The following is an 11,820-nucleotide window of genomic DNA, read 5'->3' on the forward strand; positions in this document are numbered from 1 at the left end:
AGTCATAGGGTGTTGTGTGCCGTCAGAGTGACTCTCTGTGTGTCAGGGATAGTCAGGGCTGTCCATCAGAGCTCCAGTAAGCTCGGAGACACCCCATTAGCGCGGCTCGACCTCTTTGAGTCACTGCCTTCCCGGCGGTTTGGCTGTAGAGCCTCTACAACAAACTCTACAGCAAAATCGCGCTCTTGCGCGCCAGCCCCGTCCGCCGCCGGCTCCGCGGACGCGGTCCCTGTCATAGCTACGCGCACCATGGGTCGATGTGCCCGCCGTGTCGGTGTTGCCCAGGACTCCATCTTCATGTCATCACGCACTGGGTGGGGGGTAGAGGGTGCGCGGTGCGTCCTAATCTAAAATCCGAGGATTAAGGATTCAGGCATCGCTTCAGTGAGGCCAAAGTGAGTTTATGGATGTGTGAGAACGGCACTGTGGACACCGAGGAGTCACGCGCAGCCGATCAGCTCCCGCGGCCTGGGTGATGGCAGTGGCACTCTCTGAGGCTCCCTGATTTTTCTGGTATTTGTTGAGCACTCTCTGGTCACCTTGTTCGCCGGGCGAGCCTGGCTCGTCTCGCTGCACAGCGGCGCGACCCGCGGTGAGGCTGCCGATCGTCGAACTGGGCTTAGCTCTCAGTCAAGATATTGTGCATATGGTCGGTCTCTACAATATCTTGACTGAGCACGACCGATGAATCGGCAGCACGGAGACAGGAAGGCTCACTGTGTGAGTCTCGCGGCCGCAGCCGCCCGAGACTGCCGCGGCGGACATGCTGCGCAAGCTGGCCGCCGAGGGCGTCGCGCCCTGAGCGAGCGCTGGGGGGCAGGGCAGGGGGGGGGGGGGGGTGCACAGGTGCGACAGGCGAGCTTCTGCTCAGCTGGAGCTGTTTTACCCAGACGTCGAGACATTCTGTGCTCTCGGCTTTTTTATGCTCGACGCAGCGTTGGGAGAGAGAGAAAGAATGAACTCAGACACCCAAGGGTGGGATGGGAGGACGGCACGCCGCCACCAGGGATTCTAATGGAGTTTTGGCTCCGATAGCCGTCGCCCACCCTTGCTGAAGAAGAGAAGAAAATCTCTCTCTCTCTCTCCCTTGCTTGGGCGTCTTAAAATCCCTGTGTGGTGGCGGCGTGCCGTTCTCCCATCCCTCCCTTGGGTTGTGTCTTTTCTTTCTTTCTTTCTGGGCGTCTGCCTCTTCCTACATGCACATGCAGCACAAGCAGCACATGCACATGCACATGCACATCTCTCACTTCGCAGTCCCTTGCGATGATTCTTCGTCCTGCTCCTTTCCTTTGCAGCGATTTCTTCAAAAAACGCAATGCCGAACGCTACTTGTCGCCAACACGAAAAACGCCGAGATCCTCATCCTGTTTCGTGCGTGTTGCCACCGAAACTGAAATTGCCAGAAGAGATTGCAGAGGTGCCTCATGGTTGCCTCTCGCCTCGCCCCTCGCCCGGCGCGACGCAGCGCGAGATGAGAGCTGCCCCCGCGCGGGCCCTCTCGCCTCGCCCCACAACCACCACTGCAGCGAGCCCGTGCCCGGCTGCACGCCGTGCTGCGACCGCCGCCGCGCGAGCGGCTCGCTCCGAGGATCGAGGCGAATCTGGCACAATCGGATTGCCGGTCTGAACGCTTCTGAGCGCGCGGCCGCGGGTCGCCTTTATGCCTACTGCGCCCCCGCGACCCCCAAAACAAGCCCGCGCCATGCTCGTCCCATTTTATGCTTCTGACGCTCGCGCGCCGCCTCCTGCGCCCTCGCAGATCCAAAACAACGTGGGCGAGGCGGGTGTGCCGCGGTGTCCTTGGTGCCGGGCCTCAAGCTGCGTGCGCTGCGAGTAGGTGCGGCCCTCTTGAGCCCCCCTTCCAGTCGATCCCCCCCTCAAAGACGCTCTCAAAGCAGAGAGAAGCAGCACTGGTGCCCGGAACACGATGTGCAGCAATCAGAGCAGGAGATTAGCCGAGATTGGCCGAGATTCAGCCGAGAATTCGTTAATTAACATAATTGACGGAACTTTGACGAACTTCGTGGAATTGCTCTGGGGCATCATTGCGCCACGAGTTGACTAAATTGACGAGATCACCCCGAGAGTTCGTCAATTAGCATAATTGATTAGGAGGGCCGAGATTGCCCGAGATCGCTTCCGGGACCGGTATGGCACTTCCGCACCTCTTTGTGGAGGCGCTCTATCGCTCGTTCTGACGCGCCACCCGAGATTGCCCGAGATTTTAATCAAGTTTCGTCAATTAGCATAATTAATTGCCCGAGATTACCCGAGATCGCCTCCGAGACCGGTATGGCACTTCCGCACCTCTTTGTGGAGGCGCACTATCGCTCGTCCTGATGCACCACCCGAGATTGCCCGAGATTATCATCAAGTTCCGTCAATTAATTGTAATTGACGAAATTTGACCTAAATTTGGGAGCGCCCCTCCTCCCCCCCTCCCCCGCCCGTGAATATCACACACCCGCCATCCACCGCCCCCTATCACAGGTACGAGTGAACTCGATCAACAACATGAACATGTCAGAGAACAAGACGGAAGTGAAGGCCCGCATCATGCCGGCCGAAGACGGCAGCATCAAGGTTGTCTTCTTCTCCGCGCCGACGTCGCCTCCGCTCCTCGGAGCAAAGGCGGTGCGTGTGCGCGTGTCGCAGATCTCCACTCTCCTCCCAACACGCTCCCCGTTCTCGCTCGCCGACAGGCGAGCGGCGCCAAGAACGCACCCGTTGAGGACGTCACTGTGGCCGAGTCCGGCGCAGAGGCGCCCCTCGACGAGAGCATCCTCAAGCAAGACCCGGCCGCCGAAGAGGCGACCGCCGCGGAGACGGTCGACTCGGACCGGGCCAAGGCCACGTTTGCCGCCCACAAGCCGCGCGCGAACGCCGTTTTCTGGTCCAAGTTTGTGCGCCCGACCGACCCACCGCCGGCCCGCACCGAAGACGCTCCGGCTCTCAAGCCGGTCACCGAAGACGCGCCGGCCCTCGAGCCGGTCACCGCCGGCGGCTCGCCGCTGCCGTCGATCAAGGAGTTTCCGGAGGAGGAGCCCGCCCCGGCGGCGAGCGCCTGGCTCTACGCGCCGGCGTCTGCCAACCCACTACCTACCCCGTCTCGCGTTTGATGCGTATAGGGCGACGCCGACTGGAACGTCTCGACCAAGGAGTTTCCCGTGGAGGAGCCCGCCCCGGCGGTGAGCTTCCCACCACCTTTCTCTGCACACGCGGGTATTGCGGTGACACGGGATTCCTACAGGCGGGCACTTATATTGATCCTGTGACCTCTGCCGCACGTCGCGCGCAGGGCATCGACGAGTGGAAGACCCCCTCCCCGCTCCGCAAGATCGAGCGCAAGGGCGAGTCCAACCTGATCGACCGCTCCAAGAAGACCACCAAGAACCCCACCCCGATCGGCCGCGTCGACCCCAACGGATTCGCGGCGCTGCTCGGAACGGACGTCGACGAGGAAGACCTCGCTGACGTCGGCTCCGGAAAGGCGTCTTCGCCGTCGTCGCCGCCGTCGTCGACGACGCGTTCGGCGCGTACTGCCCCGCCCGTTCAGCGCACCCTGCCTGCTCGTGACAAACGCTCGTCCGCGTGCAGGGCGGCGCCGGGGAGAAGACCGAGCCGACCTCGACGCGCTCCGGCTTCCGCTTTGGCAAGTTCTGCTCGACAAAGCTGCTGTGCGTCTTCCTCACCGTGGCGGTCGGTCTGGGCTGCTCGGCCTTTGCACTCTCTTCGTACCGCTCTGGCGGCGTCTCCTCCGAGCTCCTCGAGTCGGTGTTCGTGCCGGACGCGGCCGCGATCCCGGTGAGCCCCCGATGGACTCCCCGAGCCTCTCTGTGCAGTCGGTAGGCTGACACTCGTCGTCGGGCTCGCCTCCGCTGTACAGGACGAGGATGCCGCGTTGGCGTGCCGTGAGGCAGGGCTACAGGTGTACGCCTCGAACAGCTCTCTCTACGGCCAGCTCCGCATGTCGTTTAGCAAGATGTACCAGGCGTGGCCGCTCGTTGTGTGCGAAGCGCTGGCCCCCGAGGAGGACGCGTCGCTCACGGTTCGCGAGTTGCTCAAGTTCCGTCCGCCGACCCAGGACCAGATGCAGCAGGCGACGGGAAAGATACAGCATTTTGTGGCCATTTCCCGGCAGAGGAATCTTTCTTTTGCCATCCGCAGCGGCGGGCACTCCAACGCGGGTTTGTCCTCGACGGTCGGGCTCAGTACGCTCGATGTGCGCGGCATGTCGATCGTGGAGCCTAAGTTTGATTCGATGACTGTGACGGTCGGCGCGGGCGCCACCGCAGGACAAGCCCAGTTCAGCACGGTCAACATCACCACAAACTCCGACACCTTCGGAGCCGCCCTGCCAGTCGGGCAAAAGCCGTCGGTTGGCATGACGGGACTGACGCTCGGTGGTGGATTCGGTTTCCTCACGCGCTACGCAGGACTACTGTGCGACCGGCTCGTCTCTCTCGATGCCGTGCTGCCGTCAACAGGGGAGATCGTTCACGCCACTGCCGACATTCACAATGAGTACCACGATCTCTTCTGGGCCTCCTGCGGCGGCGGCGGCGGCAATTTTGCGGTTGTGACCGAGTTCGAGTTCAACATGGTGCCCGTCTGTGGCGTTACGTCTGACTCAGACATCCCGGCCGGGGCCCTCCAAGGGCCCCTTGAGCAGTATCCATGCGATGTGGTGATGCTGCATTTGTTCGTGCCGCTCGACCGGCCCGGCCTTCTTAGTTGGTATCAGGAGTGGAGCATGAGGATGGACCCGCGCATCACGCCTAATTTTGAGGTGAGCTGCACCTGATCCCACCAACGCTAGCACGACCTCGCCTGACCCTGACCGCCCTGAGTAGGTGCAAAACAAGACTCACGGCTTGATTGCCGGGATCTTCATCGGATCAAAGGAGATGTTTCGCAGGGCGCTCCGTCTAGCAAACCCGACCGACCGTCACTTCATTCCGGTCACGGTGCAAGAGCTCTTTGACGCCGCCACCGTCAAGACGTTTGCGCAGGCCACAACGGACCTGACAGGATGGACGCCAAATGCATCAACGGATGTGCTTGTGCAAAGCTTCCTCGACGAACGCTCCTACTTCAAGTACAAATCGCTCTTTCTGGTGCAGCCGCTCTCGGAGGACGGTCAGGCGATCCTACGTGATTACGCTGTGGTCTGCGGCGAGGAGGAGGAATGTGGAACCGGCACAAACTTCACTGTTGTGTTTGAGTTCCAAGCAATGGGCGGCGATCCCTCGGCCCAGCTGCCAGGTGGCAATGCCGCTGGCCTCTTTGACGACGGCTCGACCTTTACCTACACGTTTGCGCCCAACAACTTTTCGCGCATCCCCGTTGAGTCCACGGCCTTTCCTCAGCGGAACGCCCTTCACTGCCTGATGCTCAAGGCCAACTCCGCGACCGAGGAGGGGGGCGACGTTGCCTTTGCGCACATGGAAAACGTTTACAACATGCTTCTTCAAACCGAGCAGGTCCAAAACGGAATACGAACCGAAGGGCGGGAGGGCCAACCCGTAGTCAGTTATGTGAATCACATTGACGCCAATTTGCCAGAGGCCGAGTTTGCGCAGTTCTACGCCGGAGTCAACTCCCTGAAAAGCGCCTCGGCATTTTGGACTCCCTCTCCAAGTCTCGCAGAACTCTCGACCGACTTTTGGATCAACAAGCTGAAGCAGGTCCGCTGCAAGTACAATCCGGACGGATTGCTCTACGTAAACCCGCTCCTCGCAGGTCTCGCCGGCGGGCCGTGCACAAATGATGTAGTCTCACAGTGCAGCGTTCGCACTGACGGCGAGGAGTGCGCCATCGGCGGGCTCGGCACCTGCTCGTGCCCCGTGGCGGGCCGCCAGATGCTCTTCTCCACCCGACCTGTTGACCAATGCGAGTGCGTCCCGCGGCACAGTGAGCCATTCCCGTGATGGCCATCAGTTGGCCACACGCCCCTCTCCCTTAGTCCATAACCGCGAGTCCACAGCGCACAAGAGATGCTGGCGTGGAGCCTAACTGTTCCGCGCCGTATGTGTGACGAGAGCGGGGCCTGTGAGCACGTTTGAAAACGGGCCGCCACGCGGTGCGTGGAACCCGCCCCCCAGTGCCCCCACAGCTTGTTCGCTCACAGTAGAGAGGTGTCCGTTTTTATTTATTTATTTATGATCAGTTCTAATGCAGGTACCGGGGCCCAACGGATAGATGAATCCGGGGCACCCTCCGCTCGAAACCCTGGCTTAGGCTAAGCCTTAGGGGTTCGAGGCGGCCCCCACCCTGGGGGGCCTCCCATCAAAGGGACTGCGGCAGAAGACGCCCAATCTTGCACACAAAAAAGAAAGAAAACAGCCAACGCAACGGAGGGATGGGAGGACGGCACGCCACCACCACACAGGGATTTCAAGGGGAGAGGTGTGGTGCTAGCCGTCGCCCACCCTCGCGCCTCGGGCGTCTACCACTTCCTGGGATAGGGGAGGAGGACAGGGTCCACACCTGCACGAGCAGGATTTTGGAAGGACGATCAGGGGGACAGGTGGGCTCTCTTGCACATGACAGACCCGTGTGCGTTTTCTCTCTTTGCCGCGGTTGCAGGATACGCTCTTGCAATACGCTCTCAGCTCGACGCATTTCGATGGGCAAGGTCGAGGAGAGGAGGCTGCCGACGGCTCCGGCGACGCCGGGTCCGCGCAAGGCCAAGCCAAAGAAGAAGAAGAGGGACAACGGCAAGAAGAAGGCGAAGCGGATGGCCGCAGCGGCGCTCTCAGCGGAAGCATCTGCGGCGGCCGCAGCGCTCTCTTACGCCGTCCCGCTGCCCATTCCGTGCGTGTACTACGACCCGGCCTTTCTGAGCCGTGCAGAGGCGGACGCGTACTACGACCTCTTCAGCGGCTCGGCCATTCAGTGGGCCAGCTCCGCCGTCTCACGCCGCCCGACCGCCCTGTACGGCAATCCCACCGTGCAATACCACGGCCCGCGCCGCGCAGACAGCCTCAACCTGCCTGCCGTCGGGTACGCCTCGGACGAGATGCACCCGTGGACGACGGAGTTGCTCGAGCTCAAGGCGCCGCCACCAAGGCCCGCTCTCTCGGCAACAGCACCCATTTTGCGGCCAGAGCGCCTCGCAAGCGCCCCGTTGCCGGCAGCACACACACCTCCGCCGCACACCTCCGCCGCACACCTCCGCCGCAGGCCAAGGCGGAGGCGTGGCACTTGCACACCACCGGCCTCGCGGTCGAGTTTGCCGTCTGCCTGCTCAATAAGTACGGCGAGGCGGACGTCCTCGGGGGGCCCAGGGACCGCGAGGAGTTTTTCTGCCCGCCTGCCCCCCCCCCCCCCCCCCTCTTCCCTCCCTCCCCGACCCGCTGATGTCCCGCCGCGCGCACACGCCCTCTCGTCCGCGCACGATTTGTGCACCACCCGCCGCGCTCTCAACTTCCGCGGCGGACCCGCCACAGCACCGAGCTCTCGCCTCGCCAGGAGATGGACCCGGCTCTCGGCGCGCCGCGCACCTCGCCGATCGCCTCGATCTCTCTCGGCGCCACGCGTCGCTTCGGTCGGCGGCTCCAGTCGGCCGTGCACCCAACCAGCAGTTCGTTCCTCTGAATTCAATCGCTATGAGTGAAGGTCTGCGGCTCAAGTCGGACGTGGACTCGCCTTCTACGAACCTTCTAGGAACCTTCTGGGAACCTTCTAGGTCTGCGGCTCAAGTCGGACGTGGACTCGCCTTCTACGAACCTTCTAGGAACCTTCTGGGAACCTTCTAGGTCTGCGGCTCAAGTCGGACGTGGACTCGCCGCTGCCCCCGCTGCACTTGGCGCACGGCTCGCTCACAGTGATGGAGAATGCCTGCCAGCTGCTCTACCACCACTCGGTGAGAGCCACGGAGGCCCCTCAGTCACAGGGATGGAGAGAGTGGTGGAGACTGCCTGCCAGCTGCTCGCCGCCGACCCCCCACGCCGCGCGCACCCACACCGCCCGTGGAGACGGGGAGAGAAGGGCAGGCATGTCGCCTCGCCCAGTAAGCGCCGGGGGACCGCATGCACGTGCGCGGATCTCCGGGCGAGATTTCGGCAACGGCGCCGCCATTGGGATGTCAGTCGTCCAGTCGGCCCTTGTCGTTCTTGCCCCAACTCTTGAGCGTGCCGTGAGTGAGCGATGCGCGCGTGCACGCCGGGTGTTGCGCGCCTGGCACCGCACCTCCAGAGCACCGAATCCAGTGTGGGTTCCCTCCCGTCGGTGGTGTGGTAGGTGTTGCCCGCCGAGGCGCCCGGCGTGCGAATCAACCTCACCTTCCGGGCTCGCACGTCGGTGGTCCCGCCACCCGAGGGCGGCGAGGGAGGCCAGGCGTGGCACACTGCCAGCCGCGCGTTCGGGACGTCGTCCTTTGCCGCCGCCGCCGCCGCCTCCGCCGCCTCCGCCGCCTCCGCCGCCTCCGCCGCCTCCGCCGCCTCGGGCGCCTGCCTCGGTCCGCCGGTTCCGCCGCCGCTGTCACAGCCCATCTTTGTCGGCTTGACGTCGGCCGTGGACCACACGCCCAAGGCGCCGCACACACGACGCGTCCCTGCCGTGGCCAGTGGGTTCGGGTACCGTGGGGTAGGGGGTGGTTGCTTCGGGTACCATGGGGTAGGGGAGGGTGGGTTCGGGTAACATGGGGTAGGGGAGGGTGGGTCCCGGCCGTGGCCCGAGCGACTTGTGCCCATGACATGTCCGCGCCACGTCCCCAGCCGTCAGGCTCCGCCGTCGGCTTCAAGCAGCGGCTGCACCATCCCTTTGAGACGCCGTTCGTATCCGACCCAGCGGAGCTGGGCGCGAGCCGCCCGCCGCGGGTGGCTGGGGACGCGTTCGAGCGCTCTTCACGCCCCCCTGGCCACGAATCGCAGGCGCGAGCCGCTACCGCGTTTGGCTCGCATCGCAGCCTCTGTTCCACGCGTGGGTCGCCTCGCAGCTGCAGGGGCGGACGCTCGTCGGCGGGACCGAGAAGAAGAAGCGAGCAAAGGACGCAGCGCACGTGCGACGGCTCATGCAGGGGTGGTAGCGATCATTTGGTGTGGGTTTGTTGTGACAGTCTGAAGACAGTGAGTTTAAGGTGCGCGTCGTCGGACGCCAGGAGGCCGGCACAGATAGGCGGTGGAGGCGCGACAACCACCCCTGACCCCAAGCCCGCCACCCGCGACTCGGGAGAATGATCACATGGAAGTGCGCCGCGGAGGGTGCTCGACCGGTGCCGGCCACGGCACCGGCAGCACGGGGGTGTCCGGTCCCCGAACGAGCCGTATGACGTAATGGGTTACAGTGCGAGGCGTGGCGATAGAAATCGGGGCGTCGGCATCCAGCAGCCGATTTCTGTTTCGGCGAGGGAAATCGGGCGAGCCAGCAGCCGATTTCTGTAAGCGATTTCTGCCAAAATTTTCTTCGGCGCTGCGCGCCGGTCACTATACGGTCTAGATACTAGTACACTAAAAGGTTGCCCTGAGATACGAATTCAATCCTCCCGCTTAACCTTTATTTCGTGTGTGCGTGCTCGCTCGTGCCTCGTGCGCCGAACCAAGTTCTGCTTCAACAAACCCGTCGAGAGGCCACGTCACGCCGGTGTCCCCTTTTTCTGCATCTTTGTGGGTGTGGCAGCCCACTTTGCCAGTCCCTAGAGGTGTCTTTGACATTTGACTTCGATGTCTGGTGGGGGACGATTTATGTCTGGTGGGGGACGCAGGTGCTCAAAGGTTGCGGGCGTGTCACCACTCGCGCCTTCGCTCCCGACACTGGGTTCTGGACATGCAACGACATGCCGAAAAGGGAGCGATCCGCGGCGCAGGCACGCGCTGAGGCCGTGTATAGACGCGCCAATCCGGATGATAGGGGCGATCGGGGCCGTGACCGCAGGGCCGAGAAGGTCGAGTACAGACGCAGACTCAAGAAAACGAGAGCGGAGGCCGCCGCCCTCGCGGTGCCTGACGCTGCTCCTGCGGCTCTCGTTCCCGTCCCGATTCCGTCTACCGTCCCTCGGCCACGGGCCCTCGGCCAGCACGGCAGGGGCCACCTGCTCGTCGCGAGGCAGCCGAGCTTGGCACTTCCGCCGCCCCTCGCCGCTCTTCCACCTACAATTGCTCCTCGCCTCGTCGCTCCGATCCCGCCTTTGGCGCCGACCGCGAGCCGGTACGGCGGCCTCGCCCTGCGCGACATCGCCTTTGGCAGCAGCCAGGGTCGCCTCGGCAAGGGCGGCCAAGGCACCGTTAGGCTTGGCCGCCACTACGGTGGTCGTCTCGCGGTGAAGCAGCCGCTGCGCGCGAGCAGCGCCTTCGCCTCCGAGTGTCAGATCGCGGCAGCACTACACCATGAGAACATCATCTATGTGATGGGCTTTGCATGCGCCCCGCGCGAGACGCCGTTCCTCGCTCTCGACTATGCCGACGCAGGGACTCTGGGAGATTTGTTGATCGGGGATCAGAGGGGCGAGAGCCGCTCCCTCGGCGTGCAGATTGCAAGAGCAATGTCGTACCTGCACACGCGATCTCCCCCCATCGTGCACCTTGACCTCAAGCCATCGAACGTGCTGCTGTCGGCGCGCTCTGAGGGGCTTGTCGCTAAGCTGTGTGACTTTGGGCAGGCGAGGCGACTAGCCGTTGGGGCGCAGCTCTCGCACTCAGGCACGCCGGGTTGGCGGGCGCCCGAGCAGGTGCGGGTGGCCCGCGACTTTGCAGTCGTGCCGCTTTCGCGTGGCACCGACGCCTGGTCGCTAGGGTGTGTCCTGGCTGCGCTCGAGGCGCCGTCGGGCGTCTGCGACCCGTACCACTTCGCCACGGGCGACGCGCCAGGCAAGTGCGACTCGCGCCTCCGACACGAGCTCGACGCAATCGTCGCGAACGGCTTCACCCGCCCGTGTGTGCCCGATGAAAGCCGGCTTGCAGGTGTGGTCAGCGCGTGTACGCACGCCCTGCCTAGCGAGCGAGCGACGTGCGCGTGGGTGCGCGCCGAGCTCGAGCAGCTTCTGCTGCAGCCGTGAGCGCAGAGAGTGACGCGCGAGTGACGGGCGAGGCCGATTGTCGATCTCTTTTCTGGTTGGTGCCATGTTTTGAGGGTGTATGAAATCTGTAATTGTCAAATGACACCCGGCTAGGCCGACACAGCCCCCCTCCCCCACTCGCCGCGCTAACAGTCTCGCACAAAATAAACAGCCGGGAGCCGGGTCTCGGGTCGTGTGGGCACAGCCTCAGCAGACACAGCCTGCGCGACGAGCCGGCCCGCCTAGGCAAAGGGCGAAAAGCAGAGGATCGCCGCATTCACGCCGTTGCGGCGCGACGGCGTCAGTCCCTCCGGCGTGACGGGCGGCGCGGTAACACGCGCCCGTTTCTTGCCGCCGGCGTTGACCGGAGCGGTCGAGGACGACGCAGCGGCAACTACGCCGTTGACGGGAGCCGGGCTCGGCTTCGGCATGCGCGAGAAGAATTTGTGAAGTGTCCCATGCTCGCTCTCTGGCGAGAGGGCCATCAGGCGCTTGAGCGCATCCTCCTTGTACTTGGTCACCATGTGGGCCGGGAGGTCTCGGGCTTGGCGGCGCGTCAGCGGCGGCACGACCGGCTCGTCGAGGGGGTTCTTCGTGGCGGCGACCTTGCGCTTGTGCGCGCGGACGTACACCTTGCGGACGCGTGGCTGAGGGCACTCTCCCGAGGGCGGCATGGCGACTTGCTGTGGATGTAGTCGATGTGTGCAGTGTGCAGGATTTGCACCCTTTTTGCATTCATCCTGACACGTGACACTACGCGAGCAGCACCCATGGAGGCGCTGGTCAACACTGTGCTGCTGGCTGCACACCCGAGCCTCGCGAGC

General features: G+C 63.6%; 3 protein-coding genes across 3 annotated transcripts; all 3 read left to right on the forward strand.

The window, feature by feature from the left end:
* Positions 1-1,202: 1,202 nt before the first annotated feature.
* Positions 1,203-5,930, forward strand: EMIHUDRAFT_207722 (hypothetical protein; the record flags this gene model as incomplete). The annotated part of the gene is made up of 8 exons (XM_005774068.1): positions 1,203-1,371; positions 2,498-2,634; positions 2,703-2,990; positions 3,129-3,188; positions 3,299-3,475; positions 3,598-3,804; positions 3,887-4,789; positions 4,854-5,930. The coding sequence occupies 8 exons, from the start codon at positions 1,203-1,205 to the stop codon at positions 5,928-5,930; spliced, it is 3,018 nt and encodes a 1,005-aa protein (XP_005774125.1).
* A 698-nt stretch (positions 5,931-6,628) lies between these two features.
* On the forward strand, positions 6,629-9,031 carry EMIHUDRAFT_207723 (hypothetical protein; the record flags this gene model as incomplete). The annotated part of the gene is made up of 7 exons (XM_005774069.1): positions 6,629-7,000; positions 7,186-7,272; positions 7,474-7,549; positions 7,761-7,867; positions 8,245-8,304; positions 8,721-8,822; positions 8,912-9,031. The coding sequence occupies 7 exons, from the start codon at positions 6,629-6,631 to the stop codon at positions 9,029-9,031; spliced, it is 924 nt and encodes a 307-aa protein (XP_005774126.1).
* A 747-nt stretch (positions 9,032-9,778) lies between these two features.
* On the forward strand, positions 9,779-10,996 carry EMIHUDRAFT_207724 (hypothetical protein; the record flags this gene model as incomplete). Its single annotated transcript, XM_005774070.1, has 1 exon — positions 9,779-10,996. The coding sequence occupies one exon, from the start codon at positions 9,779-9,781 to the stop codon at positions 10,994-10,996; it is 1,218 nt and encodes a 405-aa protein (XP_005774127.1).
* Between the last annotated feature and the right edge of the window lie 824 nt (positions 10,997-11,820).

Source organism: Emiliania huxleyi, assembly GCF_000372725.1.
Source record: "Emiliania huxleyi CCMP1516 unplaced genomic scaffold EMIHUscaffold_32, whole genome shotgun sequence".
Taxonomy (NCBI): Eukaryota; Haptophyta; order Isochrysidales; family Noelaerhabdaceae; genus Emiliania; species Emiliania huxleyi.